General features: G+C 42.6%; 1 protein-coding gene across 1 annotated transcript in view; it reads right to left on the minus strand.

The window, feature by feature from the left end:
- Window positions 1-1566: 1566 nt before the first annotated feature.
- The window catches only part of LOC103776676 (transketolase), a gene marked incomplete at its 5' end in the record, with an annotated part of 18033 nt that continues 2034 nt past the window's right edge, over window positions 1567-17565 (minus strand). The window contains 9 exons of the mRNA XM_008944198.1: window positions 1567-1871; window positions 5466-5588; window positions 7251-7344; window positions 7524-7607; window positions 8117-8247; window positions 13133-13289; window positions 14125-14289; window positions 14907-15100; window positions 16788-16906. Coding sequence (XP_008942446.1) covers window positions 1684-1871; window positions 5466-5588; window positions 7251-7344; window positions 7524-7607; window positions 8117-8247; window positions 13133-13289; window positions 14125-14289; window positions 14907-15100; window positions 16788-16906 — 1255 coding nt within the window. The remainder of the gene's footprint in view (window positions 1872-5465; window positions 5589-7250; window positions 7345-7523; window positions 7608-8116; window positions 8248-13132; window positions 13290-14124; window positions 14290-14906; window positions 15101-16787; window positions 16907-17565) is intronic.

Genomic DNA, 17565 nt, shown 5'->3' on the forward strand with positions numbered 1-17565 from the left:
CCCATTGTTGGCATTTCCATTTGCACATGCAGAAATACCAGCGATTGTGTGCAGGCCTGTACCAACACAGCAGTTATCTAACATGTCAGGGGTTAAATTAAGCAGTAATGATGAATATAAGTTATTCTGTAATATTTATATTATCATTTACATAAACTATGTACAGGTTGTTGTAGAAATAGTCTGTCATAAAATACAGTATATTTTGTGTGTTAATTGGCAACAAAATTCTTTCTCAGATCAGTGTAGCACTGTTTATGTCAAATGGCTTTCAGGTGAACCAAAAACTGTGCGTAGTCACCCTGCTATGATGGAAATTGCTTTATATGAAAGCAGAAAATGCTCCTACTACACAGCAGGCAGGCAAAAGGCTGCTGCCCACAGGCTGTTAGATAACCTGAAGGCTGATTTTCAATGACTGAAAATATTCAGATATTACCTCACTGCACAAGGTCCCACAGAAAAAAAGAGATTAAAGAGAGATTAATTTCCTCTGCTGTATAACATCTTCCTGAAAGGCAGTTTCTGGAGTAGTCAGGATGAGAAACATAATAAATATGTTTTAAAATTTGGTACTCTGCAGTCAAATTTTTCATTTTTCTTAAACAGAAGCTGCTTAAGTGTAAAATAGGCAAAACATTTAAAAATCACCAGCGGAATCCATGATGCAAGATGAACAGTTCACCCAGCTTAAAGCAGCTCACATGACGGGAGTCAATTCTACAGGAAGAAAGCAACTTACATGTTCAGCTGCATCCTCTCAGGTGTCTCCAAGTTTCCTCCTCTTCTTTCAGCTCCTTCTTGAGTCCATCTCGGCATTTTAAACATTCCTGCCTCTTGCCCATGGGCAGCGCTTTCCACGGTGCATCACCCTTCCTGTGGCACTGGCCCCGCACTCAAACATACGAGGCAAGTTCCTATGAAGTTTCAACCTCCTTAAATGAGCTTGTGGTCCCTGAGCTGTAAGTTGCTCCTGAGCACACAGCTCCTCACTCATTCCATCAGTCTTCTGGGCCTCCACCTTCCTCTGCTGCTTCCCCAGGACGTGGTACGTCACCTTCCACCTCGACATCATCCAGCACATGGTTTTAAATGGCTGGGGGGCAATGCAGAGGAGGAACTGAAGCAAAGGTGTTTGTCCCCCTTCTCCTGCAATACACATGCCTGATTTTCACTATTCAAAGCCTAACTGTGCTGTCCAAGGAGGCACTAGTCAACTCTTCAGGCAGTGCAGGAAGAAATGCTTTCACCAAACTCCCTTCAAGACAGGATTCTAATCTTCAGCGGTGAATTAGACCAAACACTGAACAGGAAGTTACTGGATTCACTCTCAGCTGCGCCGCCCAGAGCCTGTTCCCTGGCTGAAGCACAGCCTGCTCAGCCTGTCAGTGAACACGCTGCTGCTCACCAGAGGGAAGGGTGGTGGCAGAGCAGAAAGTGCTCCTGCTACACGGCAGGCAGGCAGAGGGCTGCTGCCCATGGACTGTTAGATAACCTGAAGGCTTTTCAATGACTGAACACATGCAGATGTTACCCCACAGAAAAAAAGAGATTAAAACCCAGAAGGTTTTTTAAGCTGGTATTTTTATTAGAACTCTCTACATAAAGCACCTTTGCTTGCTTTACACTTACAGTACGTCTCTGAACACTGCTTTTCTGTAACACGGCACAAGATGCTTCAAACTACTCCGCGTTTCTCGATTTGGACACTGCCGCCTTAACGGCTTGCACAATGGCATCTTTATCAATGCCAAACATCTTCAGGAGCTCAGCTGACTTCCCGCTGCGCGGTACATGAGATACAGCCAAGCGACTGACTGTGACACCAGGCTCCCCCACCACTGCAGCACACACTGCTTCTCCAATGCCACCTGTGAACACAAGTCAAACAACATCCATGTGCGTGCTTCAACAGGCAATGCACAGGTTGCACACACATTCCATGCAAAGGTTAAATCCTCAATACATGTGCTCATGAGAAACAGCAGTCACAACATATATCCGAGTTGCCCATTCGTGAAATGAAAACAGCTCCCTGTTTCAAAGGCATTCTGAAGACAAGCAGCCTGACATTTCTGAAGTACTTACAAGCTGGCAGTAAGAAACATAGAACTCTGAAGGGCACAGAACTGTCAAGAAGCCCTCAGCCACTTCAGCATCAGCCACCAAAAGCCAGATTACAAGATATATTTAGACTGAGGAATATTTAGAATTGTTCCTAATGCATTGAAAGCCTTAATTCCCACCAATCTCAACAGCATTTAGAAGCTCCATCTTTTCACAACGCCTGCACGTGCCACTAAGCACCTCTCTGAGTCATGTAGTGAATTCAGAACCTTTGCTTAGAGCTCAGCTCAGACTGAATCACTGTCAGTCACAGGGACAAAGGATGCAACAGGGAACTGGGTGGCAGCAGGACAGACACTGGGAACAGGTCTACCAGGGAAGAAGGAAACATAGGACCAGTGTCAAGAATGTGTACTCCCAAGAGCTGGTAGAAGAGACACATTGGTGCTGCACTTCAGTTCAGGTGTCTCCAGGAACACAGGGTTTTTCATCACTCCAGGCACGTGTGATTTAACCTGTCAACCTGAGCCTCCAGCCTGAGCCACCTCCAGGGATGCAGCTGGTAAGATCAGCCCAACGTGGGCTTGCAATGCATTCAGGCTTGTGATGTGTGTACACTTGACCTTCCTTGACTGTATATCACAGAGAAAGCTGTGCAAGTGTAAACTGCATGCTTATCACCTCAGAGCATGATGATTTTTCCATCTTGCAAATCTGCAGTAGAATATTTGTCCAGAGTTGAAAGCTAATCTAGAAAATGATGATGCTATCACCATCCATAGTCTGAAACAAAAGCATGGCGTCACCGGCGCTTACGGTAGTGCCAAATCACTTCAGATACCTGGGAAGTGATGCTTCATCTTAAAGCAAGATAATATTATCATAGTATCTACTAATTTCTATTAGCAGATATCTACAGTATCTGCTAATGCCATACTTCATAGCTGTCCCTCTGCTAATTTCTCCATCTCTGCTCAAGAGGAGCAAGTCTGACATGCTGGCCTGCTTTCAGCTGGAATAGAATTTACTTCTAGCAGCTGGTGCAGTGCTGTGGTTTGGATTTAAGGTGAGAATAATGCTGATAACACACGGATGGTTCTCGTTGTTGTTAAGTAGTGAGTCTCCCAAGTCAAGGACTTAACAGCATCTCATGTCCTGCCAGCGAGAAAGCTGGAGGGGCACAAGAAGCTGGGAAGGGACAGAGCCAGGACAGCTGACCCAAACTGGCCAAAGGAACATTCCATACCGTATGATGTCAAGCCCAGTATATGAACTGGGGAAAGGGGTCAGGAGGGCCCATCGCTGCTCAGGGCCCCTGGCTCAGCATCCATCAGCAGGCAGTGAGCAATTGCACTGTGCATCATTTGTCTTTCTTGGCTTTTATTTTTCTCTGTTATCTTCCTTTTCATTACAATTATTGCTATTACTTTTAATTTTTATTTCAATTATCAAACTCTTCTTATCTCAACCCACAAGCTGTACTTGTTTTCAATCCCAGTGGGGTGGAGGGAGGAGCAAGTGGCTGTGTGGTGCTTAGTTGCCAGCTCACGACACGTGCGACTCACAACAGCTGCTCTCTGTTTGCACATGGTCTCATCTCACAGGACACGTTTGCACAGGCAAGCCTCTGAAAACCTGTGCAAACAAGGCACACCAGAGAGCAAGTGGCTGCAGGTTATGGAGTTGAAGCCGGCTGGTGGCCAGTCCCAAGTGGTGTTCCCCAGGCCTGTTCTGTTTCATGTCTTTGCCAATGATCTGGATGAGGGGATCAAGGGCACCCTAAGTAAGTTTGCAGACAACACCAATTTGTGTGGGAGTGTGGACCTGCTTGAGGAAGGCTCTGCAGAGGGATCTCGCCAGGCTGGGCCAAGGCCAATGGCATGAAGTTCAACAAGGCCAAGTGCCAGGTCCTGCACTCAGGTCACAACCACCCCATGCATCACTATCGGCCTGGTGAAGAGTGGCGGGAAAGCTGCCCGGTGGAAAAGGGAGCAGGACAGTGTTGGTCAAACGCTGGCTGACTATGAGCCAGTGTGTGCCCAGGTGGCCAAGAAGCCCACCAGCATCCTGGCTTGTGTCAGCACGACTAGATCAGGGATTGTCGCCCTGTACTCAGCACTGGCGAGGATGCACCTTGAATACTGGGTTCAGTTTTGGGCCCCACACTATGAGAAGACATTGAGGGGCTGGAACACATCCAAATGGTGGCAACAAAGCTGGTGAAGGGTCTAGAGCACAAGTCTTACAAGGAGTGGCTGAGGGAACTGGGGTTGTTTAGCCTGGAGAAAAGGAGGCTCAAGGGGTGATCTTATTGCTCTCTACAACTCCCTGCAAGGAGGCTGAAGTGAGTAGAGGTTGGTCTCTTCTCCCAGGTAACCAGAAATAAGACGAAGAAATAGCCTCAAGTTGCACCAGGGAGGTTTAGGATGGATATTATGAAAAATTTCCTCACTGAAAGGTTTACCAAGTGTTGGAACAGGCTGCCCAGGGAAGTCCTCATCCCTGGAGGCACTTAAAAGATGTGTTGACATGGCATTTAGGGACATGGTTTAGTGGTGACCTCGTAGTGCTGGGGGAATGGATGCACCCAATGACCTTAAGGGTCTTTTCCAACCTAAATGATTCTACAATACTAAATCCTGGCACAGAAGCTGGAGGAGTCTTACAGACTATTCTGCTTCTCCTAAGAAGCATTTTATCTGAAGATTTACTTTATCTTAGACATTCCTTCTTGTATGCATCATGCACTTTCCACCCTGGCTTAAGAACACTATCACAGAGCAGCAATAGACACTGAAATGGCCTGTAAGCAGGTGAAACAGAGGAACAAAAAACATCCAGTGAGGATGTAAAGTTCTGTGTTCTCACAAGCCCTGATCTGCTCTTTTATAGTAGTGGAGAACAAAGAGAGAGGAATTTATCCCAGAATGAGTGCAGAACCTCCCAAACCATCTGATTTCAAGCAACCTGGAATCAAGCTTTTGGACACAGGGAAAAATTAAGAATCTTGTATGACAATGGTGTCTCTTGCAATTTAACAAACTGCAGGTCAGCTGCTGTAAAACCATTATGAGAACAGAATGCACTGCAGCAGGAGTTTACAATTTCAGTGGGCACAAATGAATCAAGACTTCACTAGGACCCAGCATACAGAAAGGCACACAAGGCTGAGTTAATCACCAAGGCAGCCCTGATTAACTCATTGTATCTTAGGAGACTTTCAGCCCTCAGAGTCATCTTATAATTGTAACAGCAATGAAAAAGGCTAAAACCTCTCCTTTGCTTTAACTGAACGATGGCATCAGGTCACATACTTTTCTCTCAGGTCAGGAGAAGCTGTGACCTTCTGACCCCTGGGCAACAACTGTGTGGGCTGTGACCTCCTGGACTCAGCTTACCTTCATGGTAATGGTCCTCAACAGTGATGATTCTGCCTTTGGTTGCTCTGGCATTTTCAAGTATTGTCTTCTTATCCAGGGGCTTTATAGTGAAGGGATCAATCACACGAATGAAGATTTTTTCTGAAGAAACAGAATGATTTGCAATGTGAATTTAGAGGGTGCAAGACAACAAGTGGTACAGGAGGCCCTGTGACCTTTTAGAGCCATTATGAAAACTGCCTGTGCTGACTCCCAGCTATCTGTACCTATGGCTTCTCTACCACGGAACCCAAACAACCTTAATTTTTGTATGTATTCTTTCTTCCTGCATGTTGTGAGATAGTAACAGCCACCCATTCCACAGACAAAACTCTTGAGGCACAAAAGCATTGGATATGCAACTCAAGGTCACCAGGAGTGCCTGCCAGTAAACCAGTAATCTAACTGGCCTTCCCAGAGGTAAGAGCAGAATCTGATTGCCAGAAAATCCTCCTTATTCAGACTGTCCATCTCAATTTTTGTCCCAGGCCTTTATTTTACCTTTAACTTTATTGTCAAGCCAATCACAATTTCCTCCTGCTTCTGCAGTCTGTAGGTATTCTGAACTCCTCACTGCAGGCTGCCTACCTATCAGGTATGCCTACCTATCAGGTATGCCTGTCTGAACTGCCCCAGCTCTGGTCCTGGCACCAAAACCAAAATTTGCCCTGTCATTGCAAGGCAGGCCCAGGCTGCTCGTTAAAGCTATATGCAAGTGGCGACTTTGTGGAGAACAGGAAATTACAGAGGTTTTATCTACTCCTGGCCAGCTGAACCGAGTCAACTCTCACCATACATAAAGAAGCCCTATGTTATGCTGACAGTTTTGTGACTGAAGTCTCTTTAGTGGCCAGTATATTTCAGGCATTAGACATGATGTCTATGCTAAAGGATTATTTCTCCTTAGCTGGCTATTCACAATTCCAAGATCAGCAGAGCATCACAAAGCACGGTTAATGCAGAAAAATAACAGTTCTGAAAATACAGCTTTCAGAAAGCCCTAAGCCTGATGGCTCAAGGTCATGACAAAGTATCTGTTCACCTAGATACAGCACCAAAGCTACCATAAGCCACAGGCAGCATTAATTATATTATGGCTTATTATTTGTAATCTCTTCCTGGGCGCAGGCTACTGACACAGATGTTTTTTTGATGGTTTCTGTCTCATTCAGTGAAGGAGTTTTATCTTCACTGTGCGATGTCAGCACATCTGAGCACCACCATCACACAACTAGTGCCTCCCACGCTAGTTAGAAGTTGATATTCATTCAGAAGACCCAAGTTAGCAGTGACCCACGCCGACACGAAGGCCCCGCGTACCACCTGTGCTGGGCAAGCTGCTGTGGCTTAGCAGGCAAGCGGTGTTTTGTTAGCTGGCAATTCCATGCTGGTGGTACCCCAGCAATGTGCCAGGGAAGGATCACTCCTGCATTCTTACACACTTCCTCTATGATTCTGCTTGCAGGGCATTTTCAGCCAGATCAGCAATTCTAAGGAGGCTTTGGTCTGATCAGTTTGGCAATTTTAATGGCTACTAATACAGCTAATCTACCTAAAGCTTACTCAGTTAGGCAAGATTGGCAGATATAGACTATGTTGAGCTGCATCAGCTTAACAGGTGACTAGCTGTCTGTAACATTTTTAATTAATGTTTACCAGTACAAAGAGTGAGCAGTTCAGCTGAGTGGTGTTGGTATCTTTGCTGTGTTAAATGATTGAAAAAAAAGAAAAAAGAGGGAAAAAACAACCCCATAATCTGATCACCTTTTCTCAGCTGCTCTGCCGCAGCCAGGGCCTCATGCAGGGTGACTCCCGCTCCAATCACGGTCACGTGGTCATCCTTGCTCTTCAGAACCACCTGCAAAAAAATGTTTCCATGTATTTTTAACAAGAAATCTTACTGATATTTCTAACATTTCTGGTAATTTTATTGAAAAGACCAAATCTATGGCATTAGAATGCTTTAGAGGGAAAGGGGCATTTACAGGAGGAATTTGGTGTATTTTCTCTGGTTCTGTTTATTTGGACAATACTTACCTTTGCCTGTCCGATATGGAAGTCCTCATTGTTGTTGTAAATGACAGGATTTTCAGGACGACTAGTCCTTATGAAACAAATGCCCTGTTTCCAAAGTAAACGTGTTATAGATTACAAAACCAGAAAGGTGCTGATATTCTAGTTTGTAAAGCCTAAGAAAAAATACAGCAAAATGACTTTTTCTATTTGTCTGGTTTTCACCCTTCGATGTTGCATCTGGTTCTACTGAGTAAAGCGTTCTCCACCCGCCAACTCCTGTTAGTCCTTTTTCCATGGCTAGTCATTTCAGACATCACAATACAGTTAACTTTTTAGAGCATGCCAATAACCAGTTTAGACCCCAACTGTGGAATCATTTCCATCTCCCTTAATCTGGCCCACAGCATTCCAGACTGTTCATTCTGCACTGGCCTGGACAGAATGTCTGCAGCCTTTCCACGCAAAGAAAACATCCCACTGCCACACTGGAGCCTTTGGAAGAATTTGTGTGGGTAGAAACATGCAAGAGACATTGTCGAAGCAACAAAAAACAAAACAAAACAAAAAACAACAACAACAAAAATTCTCTGGCTCAGAAACACTACGGTGCAAACCTTGGTGTTGGCAGCTATTTCCACTGCTTTTTCAGTGGCTACAGCATCACTAGGATAAAACACAGTGGCATTGGGAATAGCCCGGAACATGCACAGATCCTCCAGTCCCATCTGAGATGGCCCATCCTCACCTAAAATAATTAAAGCAGAGTTACAAGAGTGTGTATTTTTGACCATCACCCAACACAGCAGTGAGGTTCAATATAAACCAGAGAACAAAATTAATAAATGTCAGGCACACACAGGACATGCAAGTCTACCTGCTTGAGAAAAGAATCATCTTCTCCTTAAACTTGGAACCATCTATACAGTAAATAAAGATAGAAAGAGACTAAAAAGAAAGAGAACTAGGGTTAAGAAGAAAAAATAGAAAATAAAGTGTAACAATAAAACAACATAAAAGGAAGACAACCAAAGCAGGAAGGGTACAGATACTGAAAGGGGATCACAAGGTATTTGAGCATCTTCAGATTTACGTGCTGAGGCTGCACAAATAAAATTTACACTTGTCAAAAATGTTCCTCTAGAATTAAAACTGCTGGAAACGTGAAAGGAGAATTGCATGTGTTCCTTCTCCAGAAATGCAGAGCACTTTGTACAGCTACTCTCAAAATTCTTCAGCTCACTTCAAGATTAAATGAAGGGTATGTATTTTTCAACAGACTAGAAAGTCTTTTAAAGAGCAATATGGCACCCATGCTGTTAATTTAACAACTGAAGTGCGTTATAGCATAAACTGCAGATCTATAAAAATAATTGCTAGCTGGAACATGTGCTGGATGCCACAACTTTCCAGAGTTAAAGAAACAACCACCACAACACCCCCCGCCCCCAAGGACCTTACGTAACGGTGCTTTGGGAACGGCACCGTTCCAAACTAACCATGCAAAGAGTTCTCAATCTCATCATGTCACAGCCTGCAGAGCAGAGCAGAAGCAGGGCAAAAAGCCCTCCCACATGCACCCACTACCTGTTACTCAAGAAGGACGAGCTCAGGAGGAAGGAGGAGAGTATTTTCATAAGAGCAGCACAAAACTCTGAAGAACTTTAAACATGGTAAAGAAATCAATCGTCAAACTCTGACACTATACATTACTAATAAAGCAAACATGAACCAGGGGAAGAGAGCGCCTCAGCTTTCAGTTACAACAGGAAAAAAATTCTCAGCATCACAGTTTCTAAATCTGTGTGCACTGACTGAATGAGTGGGATCTCAGTGGGCATCTTCCCTTCCTAAAATGCACTCATGCAATGTATACATAGAGGAAAAGTGAAATTATGCAGAACAAAATTAACAGGTATCCAAATCCAAATCCTACCCAAGGTAACCCTAACCCCACTTTTGCTAATGTGGTGCCAATAATGCCAGTGTTCACCATCCATACCAGTAATTTACAGACTACTTTTAAAGCTGAGTTCAGCCCCAGATGCCTCTTTACGAAAATCCTGATTTACATGGGTTTAGAGTAACACAGATCAAATAAGAGTAATATGCAATTACATCTGTAAAACCTACATTTATAGCTTAATTAAAAAATGTGAGAGATTAATAGGCAAAGTATAAAATGTCTAGAATATAAAACTGTCTGTCTAAACAATGGATATTTCTGTTTTTGAATAGAAACACGTGCACTGTGATATGTTCAGTTTGGAAAAACCAGCTTTTCCATTATTCTCTTATGACCTCAAAAACATATTTAATGTTTCGCTAGATGTTTTAGTCTGTCAGCAGCTATTGGTCTAGGAGTTAACTTAGTACAGGTTCAGAAGATCATTGTGATAGTTATTTATCATAAATTCAGTGGGTCCAAGTTGCAACGCAGCAGAAGTCCAGGTCTACCTAGAACCGCATACATAAAACTTCAGTTTTCACCACAGATCCAGTCAGGATTTGGAATTCTACGCAGGCCCAAAATTCTACTAGGAAGTACACTTGATTCATACCCTTCCATTTAAAATTGAATTTTCTGACTGCTAAAGGATTTCTCTCAATTACTTGCTTTTACAACTGAGCTTCAAAACTTTGGAGTTCCAATTCTTTTTGAAAACCAGAGTTGAGGCCTAAATCAGACTGTAACTTAAACAGCTTTATAAATCTAACTATGCGCTTCACAATCACAGCTCCCAGCAGAACATTTCAAGTGCTGAAAATTGAAACTTGGAAGTGTAGTTCTAGGAGACAATTCAAGTAACTCAAAGTCGTTTTATCTTCTTAAATGAGCAAAGACCAAAGCTAATTGGCTTTTACACCAAAACCCTTTGCTGCTTGCTAAAAGACTTAAACTGGATTGAGGTAGACTATGCTGAGGTGGAAGACTGATTTTAAAAGGAAAAGAGGCTTGTAATAGAATCCCTCCCTTAATGACACACACAAGCCATAATCTCATATACCTTACTTACTACTAAAGCAGACTCTATACTGCTGTACATCAAGCTTTAGGTTCTGGATGAGACTACAAACATTTAAGAAGTACCTTTAAATCTTTAACATTATTATGGGTCAAACTAACTATTTTGCTTTAAACAAAAACCTCCAACTCTCCTCCAAACCATGCTGCTAGCCAAAACTATTAAATCAAATGAAAAAAAAATGATGTATTCAGAGAGCCTTGATTTACTGCCCAGCAGTTCTCCCTCTCTTCCTTTTCACCTATAAATACCTAGTAGTTTTTCAGGCATGCACGTCTCCTGGCACCGTCCTTCCTGGTATGCATGTCTGCTCCTGTTTTCATGGGTGATGTCTATACATTTCATTAAAAAAAAAAAACAACCTCCCTCAAAGCAAAATCCAAACGCAGTATCATCTGACATGTACCGAAGAATAATGATGGGGAGCAAAGACCAGAGAAGGTACTGGTAGCGAGGGCCCTGAGCCTGTTGCTCTGAGGCATGCTGGCTACACTGCAGCCCACTTGAAGTCCTACAGAGATGAGCCAGGGGCTCCTCAGGTAATAGGAGCCAACAGGGGAACACCAATGCAGTACCTCAAAGGAATTAAGGGGAGTTCCTCTAAGAAGGCAACATGGCTGACAGCCCAGCTGAAAGCCTCTACACAAACACACGCAGCATGGGCAACAAACAGGAGGAACTGGAAACCACCATGCTGCTATAAAGCTACAACCTAGTTGCCAGTACTGAAACTTGGTGGGACAAATCCCATGACTGGAGTGCAGCTATGGGCAGCCACAGGCTGTTCAGAAAGGACAGGCAAAGAAGGAGAGGCAGAGGTATTGCCTTCTGCGTCAAGAAATGGATAGCATGAAGAGCTGTCCCTGAAGAACAGCCACGAGCATGCTGAAACTCACAGATAAAAACCACAGACCAAAAGGAAGTTTAAAGAAAGCACGTCCCCCCCGGTGAGGAAGAGTGGCAATCTGGCAAGAACAGATGAAGAGAAAGCTGAGGTACTCAACTTTTCTGCCTCGATTCCAAGTCAACAGACTTGGGCATCAAGGGGGAAAAGTCCCTACCTATGTAGAAGATGAAGTTCGTGACCACCTGAGGAACCTGAACATACCTAAGTCTACGGGACCTGATAAGATGCATCCCAGAGTCCTAAGGGAATTGGCTGATGTAGTTGCCAAGCCACTCTCTGTGATATTTGAAAAGTTCCGGCAGTCAGGTGAAGTCCCCAGTGACTGGAAGAACAGAAACGTCACCCCATTTTTAAAAAGGTAGAAAGGAGGACCCTGGGAACTACCAACCTGTCAGCCTCACCTCTGTGCCTGGAAAGATCATGGAACAGATCCTCCCAGAAACTGTGCTGAGGCACACGAATGACAGGGAGGTGATCTGAGAGCCAGCATGGCTTCACCAAAGGCAAGTCCTGCCTGACCAACCTAGCAGCCTTCTGTGACAGGGTAACTACATCAGTCGACGAGGGAAGAGCTATGGATGTCATCTATCTGGACTTCTGTAAGGCCTTTGACTTGGTCCACCCACAAGATCCTTCCCTCTAGATTGGAGAGATATAGATTTGATAGGTGGACTATCAGATGGATGGATAACAAAATGGTTGGATGGTCACATCCAGAGGTCATTGGCTCAATGTCCAAATGGAAACCAGACAAGAGGTGACTCTTATGGGTCCACAGTGGGACCAGTGCTGTTTAATATCTTCATCAATGACATACACAGTGGAATCAAGAGCACCCTCAGCAAGTTTGCTGATGACACCAAGCTGAGTAGAGAGGTGGTGGATGCCTCGTCCCTAGAAACATTCAAGGTCAGGTTGGGACGGGACTCTCAGCAACCTGCTCTAGTTGGAGATGTCCCTGCTCACTGCAGAGGGGCTGGACTAGAGGACTATTAAAGGTCCCTGCCAACCCAAACTATTCTATGATTCAATTTCCTGAATTCCGCAAGAGCTTCCCAGTTCCTCTTTCATTACTGCTTTGAGATTTTGGGGGGGGGGGGGGTTAATCAACACGTTAATGGCTCCAGTAGTAAGAAATACCGAGGTAAGTTGAAGTGATTATTTCAAACCAGTGACCTTCAAAGGCACAGTAAACCAAAAATACTCATTCCTTGTAAAGTGTTTTTGAGATTGGTGGACAAGAGCATCTGTGCACAAGTGCCATTAGTTTCTTATTTTTGGGACTGGGAAACAAAAGTACACTAAGCATGTGACTATTCTCATCACAGAGGACGTCAGCTGCAAAGATGGAAAGGAACCTAAGCTCCTAATTCCCAATCCAACCCCTTTAGATCACTCTGTACTTGTAGAGTAGAAAAGTTTATCAGGGAAAGGACCTATTTTTATCAGGCCAAACTGATAAAAGACACAAAAGTAGATGAGGTGATGAAGGCTTGAAATCTTTCTCATTCTTTCTAAATGCATAAATGTGTCTGATAACAGTGAACTACAAATATGACCTCTTCCTATAAATGGTGCTGCTGTTACACCATCCCAGATGTACTACTGCTTGTCTCCACAGAGCATTACCAGCTTGACTGGTAGACACTTATCACTAAATGGATGGGAAGTGCTAATCACTAGGCCAAAGCTGCTCTTACCAATAGAAACACCACAGTGTGAGCCACAGAGGTTGATGTTGCTCTCGGAGATGGCAGCCATACGGATCTGGTCAAATGCCCGTGTGAAGAAGGTAGCAAAGGTGCTGGCAAAAGCAACAGTTCTGTCACGAGTGGCACAACCAACTGCAACGCTCACCTAAAGAGAGGGAGATTGTACAAGAAGAGTGAATTCCTCATTTACTGATTGCTTCCAAGAGATCATCTGTGGGACTTGCTGCTGTAAAACTTCAGCAAGAAGCCTTCAATGCAGATTAAAAATCTCTGTCCAGCCTTGCTCCTAATTGTTGGCCTTTCCAAAAGGCAAAGGAGGCAACTGACTCTCCTAGTACCTATCCTCCAGCATCTCCTCAGCTCCTTGCCTCAACTGCTAGCTGTTACTGTTGATCCTTACTAGCAGCTTCTTTTCTTTGTCTGCTCCAACCAGCCATATCCCCCTCTTTCTTTTCCTGGATCAAAGGCTTACACTTTCAGTCCAAAGGACATGGTTTTACTATCTCTAGGAGACAAAAAGTATCACTGCTAAGTGGGAATGGATTTACTTGTGTTACTCAGACTTTTGTTTACTAAGAGGGTCCTTCTTCAGCAAGGAGGATAATAGAACAATTAGAAATTAGAACAGTCATTTATTGCTGCAATTACTGCATACATTTATTTTACAGATAAATTGGTCTGCTCTTCATGGCAAATTTTTCCTAAGCTAATATAAATCCAATGCAGACATTATGACCAGAAAAATAAAAGAAAGAGGGGAATTTAGGAAGGCATGATTAAAAGCACTCCAGTGGTATTACACTTGTAAGTTTTTGCCATAGTCTATATTTTTCCCCTGAAGCAAGCCAGTCAAATTAAATATCCATGGATGCATATATAAAAAGCACGTATTAAAACCCCACCCTCTGAAGCCTCAGACCGAACGCTCTCAGGCCCTGCTGTGTCATACCAGTATTTCATAAAACCAAGAGAACAGTTACCATGTTCTGTTCAGCAATGTAGCACTCAATGTAGCGACTGGGATGTTCTTTCTTAAAAAGCTCTGAGAAGGTGGAGTTCTTTGTGTCTCCATCCAAAGCAATCACTCGATCATTAGCATGGCCCAGTTTGGCAAGTGCAACACCGTAAGCTTTGCGGGTAGCCCACTATGGCAAGAAAAATGCAACAGTGCTGTTAGAACTTTTGTTTCTAGTTTTTTTTTTTAAAGAAAAGAAAGTTTTCTTTGCTTTCCTTGAGTGCATGCACATATAATTAAAAAACAAAACACAACCAAAAACTTCTTAAAGTGTTAGCAGTATCAAAAGTATGTATGAGAACAGAGACACTTAGAAGAGTAAACCAGAAAAGAAAAATACAGTGAGGCATCAGGACGGACACCTGTGCTGAAATCAACAACTCCCTACCAACCCAGGAAAATGTGAAATTTTTTCAAAGTTATGAAATTTTGAAAACATGGGTTTCCAAACAAGGAAATTCACTGAACCTTGTGAAGCTTTTTTAATTTTAAATATGCACAAAATAATGCTAAATTATTATGATCACAAAATGACACGTGATTTGAGCCTCTATATTTTAACATTTCAATACCCAGTGAGTTGGATGTCGGTGCGTCACCACAGAACTACGTGTTTGCAAGGATGCTCAAAACAGAGAAGAGTCGGGTAATGGAAATCGTGGCAAGGGGTAACACAAAACCTGCCATCTATTAAAGAGTCTCATACTCCAAAGCTATCTGAAAAACAGTGAAAAAGAAAGGAAGTACCTTTTCTCCCACTTTGTAAGTTGGTGGAGATGGCATCTTAATGTTTCTAATATTTACTACAGGTGCATCTTCTTCCGGGAGGGCTGGAGAAAGCTTTTTCTTATTTTGGATTTTGTCATCTATTTCCTGAATGACTTGTTCAGCCATGTTTTTTGGAAGGGGCTTCCCATGCCAGTTTTCTTTATCTTCAACACCTGTGTATTTAAAATTACATTGCAAGTAAGAAAGATATAAAAACTGTTCAGGTTTTTAGCCACAGATTTTGCCCAGATAAAAGTGCCGTGGAGTAGGACAGTCTAGTATAGGCTTCCAAGGAAGAACCTCTGTATTATTCCCACTGTACCCTATTACAACAGTGTTCAATTACATTAAGATAGACATGTTTAAATATGTAAAAGAAATGGTCAAGCTCCACATATTCCAAACCAGTGATGGAATTCCAGCATCTTCTACTGAAATTGTTTTTAAATTGGCACGTAAAAGATCTGGTCTGTAATTATGGTAAAAAGTAAACAGTGAATCAGTATGAATGGTTAACAGGAAATTTCAACAGTTAGACCTAAATAAAAAAAAAAAAAAGAACAGCTAAGTTTCAAACAACAGCTAAGCAAGTTTTCTAATTCTAACAAGATCTGACATTTTACAGATTTTAATCACTTCTGATGACTCTGTGCACCCAGCACTAACAGCAAAATTACCTCTCTGGCTGATACGCTGCTTTTCACCGAGTCAGTCACTAAGATTAATGAATTTTGCTTGCTTACTCAATGAAAAAGAATGAAGATATTCAATCCTGTTATTAATATTTATCTGGTCAGGAAGACCAATTCACTGCTAAAAGCTGTAGCTGCTAAAATACTGCTGGAAAGCTGCTAAAAGCAGTAGCTGAACAGAATCATGGCAACCCCTGGGCATACACGTCCTCCGTTCTGTGGCTACAATGCTCAGTAGCTAGCACACACCTCATCTGCAAGAACTCAAATAATTTCCTTAGCACTAATGCTGTTGTATCAAGAGTTTGAAAGACTTTCTGTAAGCTATTGCTTCAATGTGCAGGTATGCATCTGTCCCCTGGACAATGCCACATAGCTAAGCTTCCCCAGGTGAAAGCTACAAAAGGATCTTAAAGGCACCAGGAACTCCAACATTCAAACAGCTGCTAACCTATGAAATCATTTATATGGATGACTGTTTCCTGGATTTCAATGAATCACACATTGGATCATATGAAATAACCTCGTGTGAACAAGTAGCTTATGTACCATGTCTCACACAGCTTTATCAAAACTCCAGAACTGCATCATCCCACCTCATTTTTTATGCACTTACACTGCCTGACTGACTTGTAACAAGCAGACCCAGTTATCTGCCACACAGGGAGCAGGGGGCATCTGTGACAAGTTACTCCCCTCTCAGAGACATCTCTGTGAGCCTAGGGATCAAGAAAAAGCCCAGAAGGTTGCCTTCTTTTGCTAGGGTAAGTTTCAAGATGAACTCATATGGTCCAGTGTTCCCCTCTGCCATCTTCCAGACTAGAATTTAAAGAGAAACAACTCAAGTACAGCTGACAGCGGAGGTAATCCTACTCTGCAGCTTGGGACCATGGACGTGCATCTGGCTGGATAACGTGAAGAACTGGGAGCCACATCTTTGCCTGCTTCCACTGAAGCATCAACCTAAGGTCCTTCACAAGAAATAGAGGGGAAAAAGCAACAGGGTGAAGTTCTGAGTTTTCAGATTGTACGGGAGTATGACCAAGTCAAAAAGCTGATGGCTTACCTTTTCCTAAAACATGAATTTTTAAATGATAGCACTTTTATTGCAGCACTACCTATTATTATAGACACTCACGTGTACGAAAAGCAGTGGATATTTTATTACCTGATATGCCTTTGCCTTTAAAAGTCTTTGCAATGATAGCTGTTGGCTGATGTTTGGCCTGGCCAAAGGCTTTGCAAAGTTCCTCCACACTGTGTCCATCAACGATGATAGCATGCCAGCTAAGAACACAAACAGATCAGCTGTTTCTAAAAGGTTTTAGCATGTGACACTCTGGTAGTTAGCAATAACAATAACAAATACTAACTTCATTCCCATGCAGTATCTTTTTAAGGGACCCAAAGCATGCCAGAAACATGAATTAGCATTCAATCTGAAATCATAAAATATCATAGTCCCTTTTTTAAAATGCAAAACGAGTCCCAGAAGGACTAACAGCTACTAGCAAAACTTACAGCCCACATATAACTGTTAGCCTACATTTCCTTATGCCTAATAGCCATTTTTAATCACATGAGCAAATCAAACATGTAAAGATCAATTAAAAAACTGACAATGAAAATGCTCTACCATGATTTGCATGGCTGCTACTGTATCTGACAGTTTTTTCTAATGGATTTTTGCATTTATATATAAGTATAGATTTCTAAACTAAATGTATGCCAATACATAAAACATTCTCTTACAAATAATTGTTTCCATGCCCCTTTTTTTTCTGATCTACTTGCTATGACAGTACATTTGGTCATACAAATAGTTAGAAAATCTGTATTTAATGTCATAAAAACTGCTTTAAGATTCTCTAATAAATTTAATCTGAGTAAGCAGTCCTTTTATTTTTCCCCTAAGCAAAAAATTCTGCCACCTGTAATATTCCTGC

This window comes from Merops nubicus, unplaced genomic scaffold (assembly GCF_000691845.1).
Source record: "Merops nubicus isolate BGI_N331 unplaced genomic scaffold, ASM69184v1 scaffold2407, whole genome shotgun sequence".
NCBI classification, from domain to species: domain Eukaryota; kingdom Metazoa; phylum Chordata; class Aves; order Coraciiformes; family Meropidae; genus Merops; species Merops nubicus.